Source organism: Rhinatrema bivittatum, chromosome 1 (assembly GCF_901001135.1).
Source record: "Rhinatrema bivittatum chromosome 1, aRhiBiv1.1, whole genome shotgun sequence".
NCBI classification, from domain to species: domain Eukaryota; kingdom Metazoa; phylum Chordata; class Amphibia; order Gymnophiona; family Rhinatrematidae; genus Rhinatrema; species Rhinatrema bivittatum.
In genome coordinates, this window is record NC_042615.1 from 280,795,609 (window position 1) to 280,816,000 (window position 20,392).

The 20,392-nt window shown below is 43.8% G+C and overlaps 1 protein-coding gene across 1 annotated transcript in view; it reads right to left on the reverse strand.

The window, feature by feature from the left end:
• The window catches only part of PCGF1 (polycomb group ring finger 1), a 182,262-nt gene that overhangs the window by 85,891 nt on the left and 75,979 nt on the right, over window positions 1–20,392 (reverse strand). The window contains exons 3-5 of the mRNA XM_029595703.1: window positions 18,303–18,455; window positions 17,345–17,416; window positions 10,356–10,461 (exon numbers count right to left, since the gene is read on the reverse strand). Of these exons, the coding sequence (XP_029451563.1) occupies window positions 10,356–10,461; window positions 17,345–17,416; window positions 18,303–18,455 (331 nt within the window). The remainder of the gene's footprint in view (window positions 1–10,355; window positions 10,462–17,344; window positions 17,417–18,302; window positions 18,456–20,392) is intronic.

Below are 20,392 nucleotides of genomic sequence, written 5' to 3' on the forward strand. Positions count from 1 at the left end.
TCATGCAAGCCACAGTTGTTGCATTGTCGAACATTATCCGAACCGTTCAACCCTGCAACCTTCTGCTGAACTGCAAGCATGCCAACCGGACCACCAGGGCTTCCAGCCGATTGATGTTCCAGAGAGCGAGCCTCTTCCACACTCCAGTGCCCTTGCGCTATAGTTCCTGATAGTGAGCTCCCCAACCCTGGAGGCACATATCCTTTGTGAGTACTAACTAGTCTGGTAATTTTAGGGAAACTCACTTTCTTAGATTATCCATTTGTATCCACCACTGCAGCTGAGAGTAGATCTCGATCAGCGGGTGGAGTCAAATCAAATAATCCTGAGACTGTGGGATCCAATTAGGCAATAGGCAGCACTGAAGAGAATTCATATGCACCCTTGCCCATGGCACCACTTCCAGGGTTGCCGCCATCAAACTGAGTACCTGTAGATAGGACCACACTGTCTGGCATATAGTGTTCATCGACAAACACACCTGTGCTATCAACTTCTGAATTCAAGCTTCCGGCAGAAAAACCCTGCCCTGTTTCATGTCGAACCGAACAGCGATATACTCTAATGACTGAGATGGTTGAAGACTTCTCTTGGCCAGGTTCAACACCCAACCAAACTTGTGCTACAGGGAGATCACCTTGCAGGCCACCAGGTGGCTCTCTTCCAAAGACTTGGCCCGAATTAGCCAATCGTCCAAATACGGGTGTACCAGGATCCCATCCTCTCTCAACCCTGCCTCCACCATCACCATAACCTTGAAAAAAGTTCTGGGTGCGGTGGCCAGACCAAAAGGCAGCGCACGAAACTGATAATGGCACCCCAACACTGCAAAATGCAGAAAACATTGGTGTTCCAATCGGATGGGAATATGGAGATATGCCTCGGCAGATCTAAGGAGGTCAGAAATTCCCCCAACTGCACGGCTATTATCACTGAGCGCAATGTGTCCATGAGTCACCTGCAAATGACGAGAGCATCCTTTGAGATACAGGTTGGAACGAAAGGAGCTTCCTTCTTGGGCACAATGAAAAATGGGATATCGACCCATATTTTCCTGAGATGTAGGAACTGGGACCAAAGCTCTCAGACTGAGGAGCCTTGACAAAGTACACTCCACTGCCTGCTTCTTCTGCGGGGAGTGGCAGGGAGACACCATGAACACGACCCAAGGAACGCATATCCTTCTTGTATTACCTCAGGACCCACTGATCCAATGCGATTTTGACCCACCTCTGTTAAAAGAGAGAGAGGCACCCACCCTATCTCCTTTTCCTGGGGGTGGGTTGGCAAACCTTCATTAGGAGGCTTGAGAGGTTTCACTACCCGAGCCTGTGCCTCATCTGGGCTGTGTGAGACGAAAGGACTGAGATCTATCAAAAGGTAGAGTCCTCTGAAAGGTTGTGCTTCTGTAGGGACGAAAACGCTTGGATCCCCTGGCACAAACCCTCATGCCAAAGGAGCGCGGCATCTGCATCTTATCCTCTGGCAACTGGGGAACCAGGAATTTGCCACACTTACTGGTCAGTTTCTCCAACTTGCTCCCAAACAAGAGTGAGCCTTTAAAGGGCAATTTTGTAAGGTTAACCTTGGAGGTCGCATCGGCCAACCAATTTCTCAGCCATAACTGATACCTGGCCACTATTACTGAAGCTACCCAGGTGTGGACTAAATCGCAGCCTGCATCTGCCAAAAAGGCTGGCTCCATAACTGCCCTGGAGTTCACTCCAGATTCCTCAACCTCCTGAGAGAGACATAAACAAGAGCGAGCCATCAGGGAACAACAAGAAGCTATCTTTAATGTCATTGCCACTGCTTTAAATGCTTGCTTAAAGATGGCCTTAATCCTCCTTTTGTGCACATCCTTCAAGGCCACTCCTCCCTCCATGGGAATAGTCGTCCGCTTGGAGACAAGCACAGGCAAGTGCATCCACTTTCGGAAAATGCAAATGCTCTCTCAGCACTGGATTCGGGAGGAGAGGCCTTCCAAAGCCTTACCCCCTTTGAAATTAGCCTCCGGGGGATCTCACTCAAGATCAATCCATTCTTGAATGGCCTCCATAATAGGAAAAAAAAACAAGAAGCTTTACGCACAGAAACCAAAATGTGATTTTTCTTTGGCTCAGACATGGGATCTGCTCCAGGTACTCCCAGCATCTTCAACATCTGGGAAATCAAAGCCAGTAGCTCATCTCTGTGAATGAACCACAACATAGTCCTATATGATTCCAGTCCTGGAGGAATTTCCTCATCTTCCAGAGAGTCAGGATTGGCCTCATCATCAGTGCTATCCAGATTCCTATTGGGAGGACCTGCAGCCAATCTAGGTGTACTTTGGCGTTTAACAGTAGTACCAGGCGAGCGAGAGGTCATTGCCTGCGACTCTGGCCTGACAGGATTGGATGGGGTGAAGGACTGTGCCTGAAAAAATGATTGCAATCCTTGAAAATATTCAACCCAAGAAAAGGTAAAATGATCCATGCCAAAACCAGAAGGCACCTGTGCTGTGCCCACTGAGCTACTGTCCCCTGCTGACGAACCAGTTAATGGAGTTCCAAGATCAGGCACCCCCTCCTGATATGTATTTACTCAGGCCATCATCAGGCTGGGAAGAACCAGGCTTAGTAAAATCCGAATTCTCTGAGCCTCTAAGCTAGTGGTTCTCAACCCTGTCCTGGGGCCCCCCCCCCCCCCCCAGCCAGTCGGGTTTTCATGATATCCACAATGAATATGCATGAGAGAAAATTTGCATGCATGCAAATTTTCTCTCATGCATATTCATTGTGGATATCATGAAAACCCGACTGGCTGGGGGGGGGGGGGGGGGGTCCCCAGGACAGGGTTGAGAACCATTGCTCTAAGCAGCACTGGCACAAGTTATAGGGCACTCCAGGATGAAATAGGGCACTCCAGGATGAATAGGGCACTCCACGAATATGACAGGTAGCACAGAGGCGCTTCACTTTCTTAGCCATAGGCACCAGTTTGTCAGCACGCTTAACAGGTGACTGAAGGTGTGCGTCCAGCTAAATTCACGCTGTAAAATTTTGGAGCACAAAGTTTAGGCGTACAAAATTTAGGCGTCCCAGAGCTAGGCGTCGCAAAACTAGACACACTGCTGCCCTTCTAAACTTAAGCATACAACCAATGTGGCCCAACTTGTGCGCACAGACAGTGCATGCCTAACACGGAAGCCGCTATCACCTGGATGCCCAAGCAGGTATCCAACTAAGCATCCAAAAACTGGACACACAACTTGGTCGCACAGCCAGTTGCACTTGCACCCTGACGGTGCTGAAGAGGGCAGCCTAACGCGCAGAAAAAGTGTGCAAAAATGCCGCCGTGGTCTACCACGCAGCGCACAGAGAAAAGCCTAACAGCGGGGACTAGCCCACCTGGGCTGCTCAACTTGTCAGGCTGATCAAGTCCCTTAATCTCTCTCGGGAACATGAATGTGCGTCGGGACAGTGCACAGAGCAAGGAGACTGGAGGAAGGGAAAAACCTTAGAAACAAACCTTCTACTCGGTCTGTCTTTCTTTCTTTTTTTTTTTTTTTAAACCTTACCTGAGCTCAGCCTTTCCCGGTTAAGTAGAGAGACGATCTCCGGCTGTGGTGGGAGAGGGCATAACCCTCTCCCACCACAGCCGGCTTCCTGCACCCGCTGCCTTTCGTCTGTTTTAAACAGCTAAGTTCACGCCAGCTGAGAAAACCAGCTACTGGACCTAGACACTATTCTAATGGACCACGGAAATCACTTCAAGAATTCTCAACTGGGGGAGGGACCATTTGGTATCACTGTAAGAGAATGGGGCAAATTAAATCTCCTTTTATTTCTCCTTCTAAAATTTGAAGCAATCCCCATGCTGATCTCCGGAGGCCCTCCAGGATCAGGTTTCCCACCTCCCTGCTGACCTCCGTCTGATCTTCAGCTATGCCCAAATCCGCTAGGGCCTGTCTAATTATAGTAAAGAGTACTTGAAAACGTTTTTATTAGTAATTTTTGCCTCACTGGCAAGCTTTTTTTTCAAAGTAGCTCTTGGCCTGCTTACTGTTTTACATTTAACTTGCCAGTGCTTATGCTCTTCCCTATTTTCTTTATTCGGGTCTGTTTTCCATTTTTGAATGATGCCCTTTTAGGTTAAATGCCTCCTTTACCTCATCATGCACCTCAATGACATGGAGATGAAATTTAACTTACGAATTGTGCCGAGGACGAGAGGGAGAAGAAACACTGAAGCAAGTCCCTCAAGCTACAGGAGAAGGGATCCAGCTGACCTGTTTCATACTACAGTTGCCGGACCAACAATATGGAACTCCTTACCCAATCACATTAGTCAACTCTCCACAAAACTCGACTTCAAAAAAGCAACTAAAACCTATCTATTCTCACAAGCCTTTCCCAATCCATAACCCCGGTCAAACAACTCAAGGTACCACCTTCATGTTTTAACCAGAGATTGAACCTCATGTTTTATTCCTTTATAATCATTATATATGTTACTTTCTCATTTGTAAAACCACCTAGATCTACTTCGTATATGTATATGCAGTATATAAAAACTTTTTAAATAAATAAATAATACAGAGAAAACCTCTTCCACTTGAAACTGTAGGAATTTCTGGTTGAAGAATTTTTGGCTAAAATCAACACATCTTCCACCTCCTTCGGAAGGAATAAAGAGGAGACAACTTCACGTTTAATGTCCATACTCTGAGGGCCAGGGATGTCAAGTTTGGATGGCAGAGCCTGTCCCTCTCCAGGTTGATGAAAGCTGGAGACACCCCTAATGGAATCGGATGTTGAACAGACACAAGGAGGAGGTACAAATATCACAATTGTCATGGCCATGACGGTGCTATGAAGAACATCCTTGTTTTGTTCTGAAGGATCTTTTGACAGGGACTGGCAGATACACGTAGAGCAGACTAACATGCCAGTCTAACATAAAAGCATTAGGAGCTAATCTGCACTTGCGCAGAAGCATGGAGCAGAACTTCAACCTTCCAGTTGTCATCTGAAATGCACAAGTCGATCACCAGCGTTCCTCAATGCTTGAATAAGTTATTCGCGACCTTCTGAGCCAAAGACCACTTGGGTGGATTTAGCACAGCTGAGACAATCTGCCAGAGTATTTTGGATGCCTAGAAGATTGGCTTGAGTCTGTCATTACAATGTGCATCTACAGGCAACCTAACATAGAAGGCCTCTTTGCAGAGGGTCTGCGCCTCCTTGTCTGTTCTCATAAGACACGGCCACATGACAGACTGTCGATTTGGATCAAGATTCTCTTGCCTAAGAGCAGATGAGAGAAAGTTTAGAACATGACGAATGGCAAGAGACTTCAAAAGGTTGATCTGCAGGTGACTTTCCGCTTGGGATCACTTCTGTTGGGTCCATACCGCACCAGTGTGCACTCCCCACCCTCAGCTGGAAGCAATGAAAGACAAGGTCACTTGAAGCTTCATAATGCCCAATGAAAGACTCACCCTCAAACTTTGGATCTATCCTCCACTGGAAGAATACTCGCATCTTGGAAGTTACTGAGATTTAATGGAATAATGGATGGAATAATTGATCCCACTGGTAATGGAGGGCCCACTGAAGCCCTTTTATGTGCAGATGAGTTAGAGGAACCACATTTACCACCGCAGCCCTGTGACTAGGAGGACAAGGATTGACCTTGCTGATGCCTGGTCCTATTGTAGAAGGGACCTTGTGAAGCCAATTAAAATTCCGGCTTTTTCCACAGGTAGAAACGCTTTCTCCTGAAGACTCCACCAAGCCTCCTATGAAATAGAGCCTTTGAGATGGGATCAAGTTGGACTTTGAGAAATTGGCTAGAATCCTAGAGACTGGAGAAGTCAGAATGATGCATAGATGAACTTGAGTTCAAACACCCACACCTTCTGAAACAGACGTGTCACCAACCAATCACCCAAATAGAGAACATGCAGATTCCTTGCTGACAGAACTTTGCAACCATAGCTGCAAAATACTTTGTGAAAACTCTCAGGGCCACTGAAAAGCTGACCAGAAGCACCCTATACTGGTAGTGCATATCCTCTACCACAAATTTGAGGAATTTCCTATGGGCAGGGTGAATGGCAATGTGTGCATAAGCATCTTTCAGAATAGATCGCACATCCAATCCCATGGCTGAATGAAATGCAGAATTGTCTGTAGGGAGTTCATCGTGAACCTCTCTTGGACCAACAATGTGTTTAGATTACACAAATCCAGGATTGGCCTTAGCTCTCCTGACTTCTCGGTGAATAAGAAGTAGAGGGACAAGCTTTGTGTTCTTCTGCTGACACAGAGAGATTACTTCCAGCTGAAGATGAGAAGATTGGAAGGGATTGGAACTGAAGACTGAAATCTGATGGGTCGGAGGTAGACGAGAGAAGTGCAATCAGTGGCCATACACAGTTTTCAGGACCCACTTGTTGGTGAAGTAGAATCACTGGAAAGTAGTGCACATATCCTCTACCACAAATCTGAGGAACTTCCTATGGGCAGGGTGAATGGGAATGTGTGCTTAAGTATCTTTCAGAATAGATCGCACATCCAATCCCTTGGCTGAATGAAATGCAGAATTGTCTATAGGGAGTTCATCATGAACCTCTCTTGGACCAACTGGAGGAGGCAGGACTCAAAGGATGTCAAAAACCTGTCCCAGGCTTAGGTTGTGATTTACTTATTTGTTTTATATTCTGCATCCTCCAAAATTATTGCTCAGTGTAACTAACACTGCTGAGCCTTCAGATGTCAGCTCTCTTTCTGTTGTCTCTAGCAAGTAGTTGCTATGGCAGAGCAGGAGGAGCTTGGTGTCACTGGAAAGGATGGAAGGCCGCCTCTGAAAAAAATGGACATTTGTAGTAGTGATGTCTGAAAGGACCAGACTGGTCACCTGCTACTGCAGATAGCAACTGCAGAGTGGACTGATAATCCTTAATCAGTACCACCATCTCCTATACACTTTCCCTGAACAAGTTCTCCCCAAACAGGGCACATTAGCAAAGTATTCATGAACATCCTCTCAGAGCCCATTTGCATCAACCATGTGAGCCTCCTGGTTTTTAATAGAGGCTGCCTGCCAAGGGAAAAAGTAGTTTAAGTATGGTAACCGCATCTTTGGCTCTATGATCTTATCACCCAAGCATTAAGAGCCTTCATTGGCTCCCATTATGCTTTCATTTTATAGTTAAAGTTTTGTCATCACTATTTAAATCAATGAATAACATAGGCCTGCAAGCCTTATGTACTATCTAGAATTTTGCTTTCTTCTAAGAAGGGACTTCTGATGATTTCTTCCTTAAGCAATGTTAAATATTCAGGTACTCAAAAGGCGGCAAACTTGTGCCAGTCCATCTTAATAGAACTTTGTCACCAAGGAATTTAGGGCTCTGACAGACACATGCAATAACCTGTGCATTAAAAGCTTTTGCGCTGAATTTCAGTGCACAGTTTTAATGCACAGGTTAAAATTGTTTTTAACTCCCAATGCAGTAAGCTAATGCTATGTTAATGTGAATACACCAGTTTAATATGTGCTTTCAGAAATGCATGAACGCACATTTTACCTTGGGGGTGAGGGAGGGGGGCTGAATGTTAGAGAGAGAATAGAAGCATATCTTTTGTTGTATGCATAACTTAGGAGCATATCTTTTGTTTTGTTCTTAATTTACCTGGATATCTGGCCGTGGTTAGGCTTAAAAAATAAAAGCACTGTCAAGCCATTGCTGCTTGTCCTCGTGGGTGGGGGATCCAGCGTTAGAAACTTTACTCCACCTCTGATCAGGTGTAAAATTTCTAGTGTTAAGAAAATGTGTGTTTAGCCAGTGCGCCTGTCTGCATTGGGAGGGAATGCTTATTGCCCTCATTTGCATGAATTTCCATTTCAGGGTGCAGAGCTGAGCGTACATTTTTAAATACATATTTTGTGCAAGTAAAATTCCTTCCTGCATAGGCCTGTGGGTGATTATTTAATTTTTAGAATGCTTATTAAAGCTTGGTTATTCATCTCTGTGTTTTGAAATGTTTACAGTGCCTGTATCTGGGGGCTCATGGATTAGGATAAGGGGTTCAAAAAAGGCTATTACTGTAATGTTCATCTAGAAGTAGTTGTGACGATTACTTATAAAAACTCAGAGGATGTTTTTAAATTATAATTTTATTTTATATTTGTGCTGTATATTAAATGTTAATTTTATATTTGTTTTATACATCTTGTATATATTCTTATGGAATATATTTTATGTCATGTACTCCCATTTTGATTCTTTGCAGAGAGGTGGAAATTTCCAGAGACTGATATTATAATATATCCAGAAACAGAGAGAGAGAGAATTTAATATATATTATTATATTTATTATGCTGAAGAGTGGGGTATTTATCATATTTATACATACACAAATATTTTAACCTAAACTAATCTTTAGTTTTGGGTTGAGTCAGTGGCAATGTATTCTGTCCAGCTGGGTCATGCCCTTAATTCCAGCCTTGATGTAGGAGTATAGGAAAATATTTATAAGATTATAAAGCCACTGCCCATTCCATGTCCAGGCTCTGACAAGATAGCACTCTGGTGGATGAAACAATATCACTCTCCAGAAAAGAGTTGAATGACCTCTTTAGAAGGTCATTTTATGACAACTTCACTCTGACCAGTGCCCTTGAGAGAATTATGCAGAAGTTCTTCACAAACTGGAAGACTGCAGGATACCATTGCCTGTAAGGGACTTCCTGTAACTGTCAATACTAAGGAAACTCGGTGTCCACGCAAACATAAGATTGAGAGTTCATGTTAGTAATAACTGTCACCAACCCTCATGTACATTCCAGAATGAAATGCAATTTTTACTCGTCAGCTGCCCATTTAACAGTGTAGTATGGAAAGAGGCCACAAAACAACTGGTAATACTCCCATGTTCTAGCAACCCAAGTAAAATGTATTGTATTGGCCTTTGGTCCAGTAAACCACTATGGCACACCTCTATGGTTAATAACTGCTCTCATAAGATATGGCTAGCCAGGTACACTCTGGTACTGAAGAAAATCCACATGCCAATTAATAAGATAAGCTCGAACATGAATACAATTTGGGAACTCAAATTCTGAAATGCTGCACATTTGCAGAACTCTCATGGTAAAAGACAGTTATGTGTTGGTAATGATGATGCCAGCCTCTCTTTTTTAATGCATATTTTGGATATGATATAAATATTAACAAACTGGATGTGTATCAGTAAACTAATTCCTTACTGCTTTACTCAATGAATACTGCACCTCCCCATCAGTCACACCTAGTTAACGTTTTCCTTCTCTTTTTACAGTTGTTTGAGTATTTGAAAGCCCTTTGTCACTTATTCATAGTAACTGGGGCAAATATTTAGAATTTATTTTTTTTATAAGCAGAATGGGGCTGATATTTCACTAGGAATGGGCTGATCAGTAATAATATCCATTATCAGATTTTTCCTTAAATGGTTAGAGCCCCAGCTTCATATCAAATCCCTCTGGCACTTCTTGTGTTCTTAGGCAAATCACTTCACCCTCCATTGTCTCAGGTACAAACTCTGGGCCTGATTTACTAACATTTTTTCCCACAGACACAGAATGGGGACAAAGTCCTTGTAAATTGGGCCCTTAGATTGTAAACCCTTTGTGCACAGGGCAGTACCTACACAGTACCTGAACATAATCCGCTTTTGAAGTGGCTGACCAGTCACAATAGGTGGAATTTTAAATTAAAATTACTCAAATCAAAATCCTCCATTCAACTGTACTATTCTTTTTTTTTTGTGTCCTGTATCTCTCTTGACAAGAATACAAATTTCATGAAGTACAGCCTGTCCACTGTGTGCCTTTAAAGCGCTGTGTACATCTGGTATGCGCTTGACAAATCATGATGATGGTAATATTCCATAACTAGGACCATACATAAGTCTGCTAGTGCACCTCAGTCCTGATTAGTATTCTCTACATTCTAAGAATGGGACTTCACACACAGGTTTCTGCCAATATAACTCGATGCTGGCCCTCTGTGGCTTATTTATTTATATTTAGTGCATGCCTTTTCAATGGTAGCTCAAGGTAAATTACATTCAGGTACTGTAGGTATTTTCCCAAGTTTGCACCTGAGGCAATGGAGGTACTGATCAGTACTGATCTTTATGGTACGCAAGCTTCTAATGTGAAGTATACCTCTTACACAAAGCATCCCCCCTCCAATAAAGCACTCAAATACTGAAATGTCATCTCCCATCTATATGGTCAGATACCCCTCCCCTTCGAAATAATAGGCAACCAATTTCCCATCCATCCCCTTCCTCTATAAAGAAGGAAATGCCACTAACCTTTGCTTCTCTAGGCACAGGGAGACATGTTCATCATATCTGTAGTAATGTGCTTTGGAGTGATCAAATGTGGTATATGGTAACCCCATAGAGTCAGTCACTGAATCTGGGAAAAGAAAAACAAAAAAGTTAACCAAGGGAACATGCTGAACAAGCATATGCACAATGTAAATAATTGCTCATCCTACTGTTAAGTTACTCTAGCTTTGTCTTCTTCTTCCCAGAGTTCTAGCACCCTTGTTTTATAATAACTTTTTTGCTCCTCTTCACTTGTTTAATGTTCAAGGCTTTTTACACCCCCTGTTAACTGTAAACCAGCATGATGTGATTGTATCATGAATGCCGGCATAGAAAAGCTCTAAATAGATAAATAAATAAAATAAATAAATAAGCGCAAAGACAATGCAGAGTAAGAAGCCACAGAAAGAAGCAATCACTATCTAGGTCTGACAGCTCAGCTCAGACAGACTCATTTGGTGGGTGCCGCAACTCTAAATGAAGTGTACACAGCTGCTCATGGAGGTGCGTTTCAATGGAACCCCTGGACCCCGACTCCCAGTGAGCCCCTCAACATTATAGAATTCTTATTAATGAACTTAAAAGTCTGGCATTGCCTCTCCAAAACAAAAAAAAAAAAGAAACTGCAATCTGATTAGTTTTACTTTAAAATGTTTCTTTCCCTCAAGATCTCTTTTACTTTCCAGTATTCTGACACCCCCTCAATTTTTGGCACTCTCTTCACATTTCTCAAGACCACCGTTTCCCTTTTCAGTGAATATATTTTTGGAGGTAGCACAAATCTTCACACACATTATTATGGGTCAGGTTTCAAATATAGCTAAAAATCTTGCCTCTTTCTCCTTCAAGGTTCAAGGCTACAGAACCCTTTCCGTGAGCACAAGGAGTGCACAGAATTGAAGAGGCCTTGGTCAGACACAGAGAGTAGAAGGTGTTTGAAATAGATGACCAGAGACTACATGGAATATACAACAGGACAGCTGACAGCTACTAAGTTTGATGTTAAATGCTTTTTATTTTTCAATGTATTATAAGAAAATAAGTCCAGTAGTTTGATTTACAGGGATGGACCCAGAAAACAAAGCGGAAGCTGATCCAGTTAGCTGTGTAGCAGTAAGGAAAGCGAAGATCGGTATGTGTAAATGCCCTTTAATGAAATTAGCCCTACTCTGGCCGAGTTTCGCTCTTTAGTCGAGAGCTGCCTCAGGGGCAACTAAAAACAATATATAACACATTAAAAATAACACACACATACAGAAACAACTTAAAATAACAAACAAAAAACGTGTACAAACATACAAAATGCAAATCATAACATGTATTGTGTGTTGACAACATAATGGTATAGAGAAAAACAATGGTATGTAGGAAAACTGAAAAGAAATAGAACACAGCATGCATCAGAGGTGACAGGGATAAAAAACTGCATTCATGTGAATGAATAAATTGCCGGAGAAGATGACTTGGTGTTTTTTAGGACTCATGATATTAAAATACATGGCTAAAAATATTAATATTAGAGAAAATAAAAAATAAATAAAAATAAAAGTGGTGATGGGAGGGAGTGCAATTAAGTGGAAAATATTAGCGTTAATAAACAGATAAGAACAATTTAAAATAAAAGTACAGATGATTAAGAACAGATAAAAGCTTACAAGATATTAGCAGGACTTATTGCATGCCTGCAAAGCTGATGTCACACTGATTGTGTCCACTTTTCATATGAACTTTTGGCCCTATTTTAAATGAAATAGATAAGAGGGATGTCTAAAAAATAAATAAATAATACATAGTAAAAAATAAATAATACATAGTAAAAAATCCAAAAGATATAAATAGGATTCACTTCCATCTTAAATGTGAATGAAACCGAACTACTGAACATCCCATTTAAATGCAATCAGGAAACAAAAAGTTAAAACACAAAAAAGTTAAAAATAAGGAATAAAAACGGTGTCAGATAAGTTTGACCAGATCATTACTAAAATATGTTAGTTACCTGGTTATGTATATATTGTATGTTCCTCAAAGAATGGCGAAAGATCAGAAAGGGAATATCTTGGTCCACAGTCAGTAGGTTTCATAGTCAGTTTTGCCAAGTCAAACTTTGTCCTTGCCCAGAGAATCAAGTTTCTCAGGGCATGGATAGACTCATTAGAAGAAAAAGCATTCCTTCTATCAGATCGGGCATTTTGTCTTCAAGCACTGGTCCAGAACTTGCTGATGCAAGATCATGTACTGGTCCAAGAAATCCTAGTTGTCAATGGACACATGATTGCAGCAGTGTATGTGGTCCCATGATACACCTCAAGCTAAGAAACAAGTTCTTCAGTGTGGCCTCCACTTTCAATGGGATCAACTATGTCGGCCTTTATTGCATCCTATTAGGGTAACCACAGAGATGAAAATGTTCCTCCAATGGTGGCTATATCCAAATGTTCTGAAGGTAGGTGCCCCCCCCCCCCCCCTTCAAGCTCTACCTCATCAGGTAATGCTGACAATGGATCCATCCACCAGGGGGTGGAGTGTGTATATAGGCCCTTTCTGAACTCAGGGGATTTGGTCTGCTGTAGAACATCTGATCCAGATCAACCTCTTAGAGATAAGCCATTCGACATTTGTTAAGTATTCATATCTCTTTCAGGGAAAGAAAGTTTCAATCCAAACTGACAACCAAGTGGTAATGTTCTACATGAACAAAGGGGACACAGGGTCCTGGACCCTCTGCTAGGAGTGTCTGAAAATTTGGAAGTGGGCCTGCAATTACAAAGTATGAAGGAATATACAGGAAAAAAACCACAGAGATTTGGCCAAGTCCACCTTAAGCCCAATACAACAGGGAATCTTGGTCCGGGGCGGAGGTTCCTGAGAAGGTATATAATTAGTTAGGCCCAGAAGGTAAGGGGAGAGATGAAAGCAAATACTGCTGAACTGTAAGTTATATCATTGTCTTTGTGTTTGGAATTGCAAAGGAAATTAGCACTGTTGTTATTTCTTGTAACTAATAAAGAAGTTTGAGAGATTTTGTGAGAATCCAGCCTGAGTCTGTTCTCTGGCTACCCCAAGACCACCCGCAGTGGCACAAATGTATCAGTTTGGGGATTTCTATGCTAAGCTTGGCACAGGCAGAAATCCATGCCAAAAGAAATTTTAAAAGAAAACAAATCTCCATTTATTTTTCTGTTTTCTTCTGGGGCCTCGCAGCAGCAGCAGCCAAGAAATTAATTTATAGCAGGCTAAGGAGGATAGCTCCGCCTGGAGGGAGGACTTATATATAGTGAGTCAGAGCCGAACAGGCAAGTTTTATTTTTTGGTGTGTGTGTATATTTTGCATATATACTTGTGAACAATTCAGAACCAATAAGCTATTTTGGAGCAAGTAATACAGGCCCTCACTGAAAGGCAGCAAAAAACCTGGGGAGTGGTGCATACCTCGACTGAATAGTTTAGCCAGCAGGTAGTGTTGAACCAGCAGCAGGTGACGCTGAACCTGTTTGATCAAGCAATGCAAATCACCCTGACACAGATGCGCATTCTGCCTCTTCTTCTGTTTAAGATGAAGCCTGGTGAAGACCCAGATGTGTTCTTGAAGAATTTTGAAAGGACTGCTCGTCTGATGGACTGACTGGAAACCAGCAGGACCAAATACTTGGCCCGTCTACTCACTGGCAAGAGCCAAGTGGCTTTCGGGTCATCCACAAACTGGAGGACTTCCAGCATTTTGTGGCAGACGGGCGTCCTCCTCTGTGATGAGTTGGAAAGGAATGGCTTCCGCCATAGCCCAGACAAAGCCTGCGAAGGAGATCTTTTGGGGGACAGCGACGCCGCTCATCTGGCAGAGAGGGCTCAGAAGGCAAGTCACCAGAGTCATCAGAAGAGGACTCGGAAGAATCATCACCTCGGGGATCGTAGGGCATATCTTCCTTGCTAATGCTCACCAGGGGACGTCGAGGGAGGCCGGCATCCACACCCTTCGGCAACAGCATCGAGGGATGCCTTGGTAGTCTCGGTGCTGGGGACTCAAGGGCACCAACAGAATTTGGGGCATCGACGGTGCCAAGGGCACCGGGGGCCCCAAGGGAACAGACGGCGCTGAAACTCCTGATGGCCTGAGAATGGGCTTGAGGAGTGGAGGAGCCCTCGAGGGCTTCGGGTGCAGTTGCGCATCTTCCTCTTCGGAGGATCCAGGAATCAGTATTGCTCTAGAGGGGGACTTCAGTGGCCGGAATACTGAAGGAGCCCCAGGTACTGGTTATGTCTGTAGGACACCTAAAAAGATGTCGAGACTCTCTAGCAGAGGTGCTAACAGTGCAGGTGCTGGTTCAAAGCTCCGGAGGGCTCGGAGCACTGCCTGCTGCACCCTGTGGTCCAGCTCCTCCTGAAAGTTCATGAGGAGAATGGAGGAGGAGGAGGAGGTGGTGTAACCAGAGCCGCCACAGGAGGCCGAGGAGCCTCTGTGCCCAACACCACACTCGGTAGGGAATGCCTGGGACTTCTGGGGCCTCTTCACCACAGGGTTGCTTTGGAGGAGGCTCAGCATGGGTCAGTGCTCCTCCAGAATCGGCACCGGTGCCATGCGAGGATGACTGCCGGTGCCGGTACTTCCCTTGGTACTCAGCCTGGTCTTTCTCCAGTGCAGAGGTTGTCGACAATCTGGATGCCTTTGATCAATCTGACAATGGAGAGGGCCGGTGCCCCGAGCCCCTTTCTTCACGAGGAGGAACCAGACGGGACATAGATGGCAATGGAGCATCAGAGGCGTCTCCGTGGGCCTTCAATGTCGAGGCTTCCGATGCTGGAGTTGATGGAGTCAACTTTTTAGTGCCAAAAACCTGCTCCATCTTGTCCAGCCGGGAACAACGGCCCTTAGGGGTCACCTGAGCACAGTCAGAGCACCTACGGACGTCGTGAGAAGCCCCCAGACAGAGGATACAGACCTCGTGCGGATCTGTGAGACATGGTTCGCGGACACTGCAGGCATGTACAAAAACAAGCCGGTGGGTGGTCGATGGCCAGCGGCCACCAGGAGGCAACACACTCGGGAATCGACTGAACAGAACAAGAGAAAACACCTACTGAGATGCCGGGGGAACTGACCGTGAAGAGGGACCCCAAGCGGAGGAAGAAACGGAGGAAAAATCCTAGAAGAAGAAAAAATTTGGAGAGAGCTCCGAGAACCAAAAGGCTACTGCTTCGTGGAAAATAAAGAGACTGAAGAGGGACCCCGCATGGCCGTGCGGATAATGGCATGCTGGGCTCAGTGTGCCAGTCAAAATTTCTAGAAACTTTGACAAAAGTTTTCCATGCCGGGCTCCATCTGATGATGTCACCCATCTGTGAGGACTATCATCCTGCTTGTCCTAGGAGAAAGATTATTGCACACAATATATCCTTCAGTCTTTTAACACCAAGTTATTCCCTGACTCTGACACTGCTTGTTGACAAGGAGTTTGACAGTTCTAGTCACAGGGTTACGCAGGAAACTGCTGATATTTTAAGTCTTACTGTACATACTTCTAGGCCTGCGGATCTTTGATCCCTTAGAAATAGAGCAATGGTTGCCCAGCTTTTACTAGTGGCCAGATTTACTATCGCCATATTCTGAATACAGCAGATATTGAACAACTGCTCTATGCTCTAAAGGATGAAAATTTTAAGTATGCAACTGTGTGGGGAGATTTAACACAAATTCTATGGGCTGGAATATATGCTGTCTAGTCTTGTCCCCCTCTCATTACAGTGAGGCAGAATCTTAAGTTGTCTCATGGTGAATACCTGTAACAAATAACCTTTCTTTTTGACTGCGTATTAAAAGTATTTTTTATCTTTTTGTATACCAAGTAAATTTATACATAAAGAGGTATATATAAAAAAAAAAAAAAAAGTGACATCCCCCCCCCCCTTCCCAGCATGGTACCTGCAAGCTGGATGTAGACTTCTTCCAGTAAGAAAAAGAAAATTTCACCTGATACAACTTCAGATATCTGTTCACAATTTTCCTTCAACAGTAACTCTGCAAGTAGATTTTCCAGTCTGGCAGTACTTAAACTGACTCCAACCAGAAAGCCATTCTTCAGAACTCAAGTAATCTTCCACAGAGCAAAAATCTGGAACTAACTCCCCCTTTGGATCTTCTTTTGGTCCTATCCAATCTCAAAATTCTCCTTGATCCCAAGAAAATCTCCCTAGTCCCAGTGCCTGGGAATCCCCTCCCTTAGATCCCAGTCACCAGGAAAGGAGAGAGAAGGAAAAGAACAGAACACTAGCCAAAGAGGGCTCATGAGCCATGTAAGACACTCCCTACTGGGAAATGTCATGGAAAACTACCCACTTGTTCTCTCTGACATCATACATTCAGCATCACTGAAGACATCTGATGCATACAGTAAGGAACACTTTGGTGACACCCTTACTTAAGTAAGAGGAATTGGTTCCAAGGAAGAAATAACAGGGAAAAGAAAGAGAAGAATGATGTTAAGCCTCCCAGGACAGAGGTGACACTCATCTCCCAGGCTGGGAGAATGCAGTCTGCACCACTTGGCACATGACGTCTAGGAGAAGTCCATAAACTGCTATTAATCAATAGGAATATTAGACTGGGATCTATTTAATGCTGGGCACTTGCCAGGTACTTGTGACTTGGATTGGTCACTGTTAGAAACAGGTTACTGAGCTTGATGGATCCTTGGTCTGATCCAGTATGGCAACTTCTTATGTTCTTAAGCTATCTGTACCCTGCGTCACTGCTAGCAGGCTGAAAACTGCAAACAGAGATGTGATGTTCAAGTTTCAAAGATGTAAAGTCATTTTCAAAAGGGAAGAAGAAGGGCCCAAGATACCCGTGAATACCACCACACACTTTAAACAACTTTCAAAAAAGGATTAAAAAAAACATTGAACAGGCCAATATAGCAATTGGAACTATGTTTGCCACAGAAAGGAGGCAGGGGATATTATTAATATAGAGATACCTTCATTTGTAGGTTGCACAATTCTGTCTAAACCTCGCGACTGGTAGAACTCTCGGATCCGTTTATCCTCATCTGCGAAACAAAAGAAAGATGCGATTAATCCCCAACTGATTTGTTTACAGTGGATGTATGGGCTAGTTCTGCAAGGCAGGAGAACTCTTGGCATGAAAGTATGACTCCCAGCTTTCCTCCTAGAAGATCATCCCCAAGCTGAATAGTGCTAGAGGTCACAGGTAGAAAAGTGCAGAGACATCTGAGGTTACATGTATAGTAACAATGAAATCCTGCTTCATTTCAAGAAAGGGCCTGACTGGAGCAGGAGAATATGTTACTGAATGAACAGGCAAGAATACGTCATTGCACACAACCGGATCATTCAGAAAAGAATGCAGACAAAAGCCTTTTTACAATTCAGCAGGACCTTAAGGAGCTAGTTCTTCCAACTCTGTTTTTCTTTCTCAAACAGTATTTAATATATGCTAGAGAGGCCCTTTGGTTCTTTATGAAGTGGATACAAATGTATACTCTGGGTGCGCCTGCATACATCAACGCTGCAACCCTCAAGAAAGTCTTTCCAGTTCAGCGCTGCCAGTGTACTGTTGGAGCAGTGTGAGAAGCCAAAGTCTGAAGAGACACAGCAAATGGACCTAAAGCCAGAGAAGAGCAATTCTGCAGAGCAGGGTTGGGATTCATGGGTGTGCCAGGAAAAGTAGGAAGAATAACAGAATTCTCTTCCCATCTCAGCATAGGGTGTTCCCTCTAGCCTCAGGAGCTAAATAAGTAGTAGAGCAGTGTGAGGAAATCTTAAATTGAATCAGAATAAAATGTGTGTCCCATTCTTTTCCCCAGACTAGAAGATTTCTGATTTGAGTTGCTAGCCAGAATGGTAACAGTTGCTGCTCTGGCACATTAAGTTCCAGACATGCCCCCTCATTCACTCGAGTCTAGCTACACTCACTTTCTTGCAGACTTGGGACCAGCTTGTAGACGATGTCCTGCATGACACGGTCCAGCTTCAGGTTCAGCAGCGGCTGTGTCTCATGGATCTTGATGTTGCACATTGGGCAGTATTTACTTGTCTGCAGGTACTTCACAATGCAGCTTTTGCAGACTGCAGAGACAGAGAAACAGGAAGAAGGAAATCAGTCGGGAAGGGTGAAAGAGTAAGATGCAAAGCTTTCAGGCGGGTGGCAAGGAGACCTGAAAGGGAGTCAAGGGTAAGCAAGATCAGCACCTGGTGCTACGTTACAGCTAAGCGATACCTGCTGACACACCAAGAGAATAAAAAGAGGTTGCATCTTCAGTCACGCAGAAAGCCATGACAGTATGGCACTATAGTACTGTGTATGGAATACTGTAAGAGGGAGAGGGAGAGGGAGAAGGTGGTCAGACCTCAATCACTCAACCCTCGCTGGTGAGATAAAGCAGGTTTGCTTACCTGTAACATGTATTCTCCAAAGACAGCAAGATGTCAGTCCTTACAAATGGGTGATATCATCCAATGGAGCACAGCCTAGAACTTTGACTGTGCCCTACTGGGTATGTGTGGAGTGGTATAATATCACATATATATGCAGGACCCCTTCAGTCTAAATTTCTTAACTAAACTTGGAGAAGCCAACTGGGTTTCGTAAGGACTGGTATCCTATTGTCCTCAAAGAACACCTTTTACAGGTAAGCAACTCTGCTTTCTTTGAGGACAAGCAGGATGGCAGTCCTGAAGTGGGGAATTCCAAGCCCCAGACTGACACAACAAAAAAAAAAAAAAAAGGGGGAAACCACAACAGTGACAATGAGCACAACAAGAACTTTTTTTCTATTTATGCAAAATATTTAGTTTCTGCTTAAAATGGCAACAAGCCTTATTTATATTTTTCTTGTAAAGGAGCAGCCTGGAATAAAAATATCAGTCTCTAGGAAGGTTATAGTTGTGTTTTACATCTCAAAGATGTAAAACACAACTATAACCAGGCAGTAGGTTCAGCCAGTCTGTCTTGCGGAACCTCAAAGATGTTCCGCAAGACAGACCGGCTGAACCTACTGCCGCGTCAGGAGTCTTTGACCAAGCAATAGTGCAGTGTGAATATGTGGAGAGAACTCCATGTTGCAGTCTTGTAAATCTCAATATAGACCAATCTTAAGTGGGATACCGATGATGTCATGGCTCTGACACTATAAGCCTTGACATGACCCACCAGACACAGGCCCTCCTGGGCATAACAGAAGGATATGCAATCTGCTAGCCAACTGGTTAAAATGGGTTTGCCAACAGTAATCCCTAGTTTGTTGGTGTCAAAAGAAACAAAAAGCTGGATGGACTTTCTGTGGTCTTCAGTACACTCCAGGTAGAAGGCCAAGGTTCTCTTACAGTCCAAACTGTGTAGTGCTTGTTCACCTTGGTGGATATATCTGGGAAAGAATGCTGGAAGAACAATTAAATGGCTAAGATGGAATTCCAACATCACCTTAGGATGGGTGTGCAGAACCACCCTATCATGAAAAAACTTGGTATAAGGTGGATAAGTCACTAGAGCCTTGAGCTTGCTGGCTCTGTACGGTGAGGTCACCATCACCAAAAATACGATCTTCCAGGTCAGGTACTACAGGTCACAGGAGCACAGCTGCTCAAAAGGAGTTTTCATCAGCTGGGCAGGTACCACCTTGAGGTCCCAAGACACAGTGGAAGGCCTGATAAATCTGTCTCAGCCAAAAGGAGCTGTGATAATCATGGTCCCCCTGGTCTCTTCTTAGCCTCAACAAAGTATTTGCGATGAATGGAATTGGAGGATACACACACAGCATGCCTGCTCTCCATTGAGGACAAATGTATCAGATGCTACTTCACCTCATGTTCCTTTTTTGGAATAGAACAGCAGGACCTTTCTGTTCTGAGGGAATACAAACCTGTGGAATGTATGGTTCTGGGTGTGCCCCGCTTGTGGAATATCTGGTTTGCTACTCCTCTGGTCTGGGGACCATTCATGGGGTTCCAGGACCCAACAATCTGTTCATAAGAACATTCTTCTTACTGCCAGATATGTGGTTCTG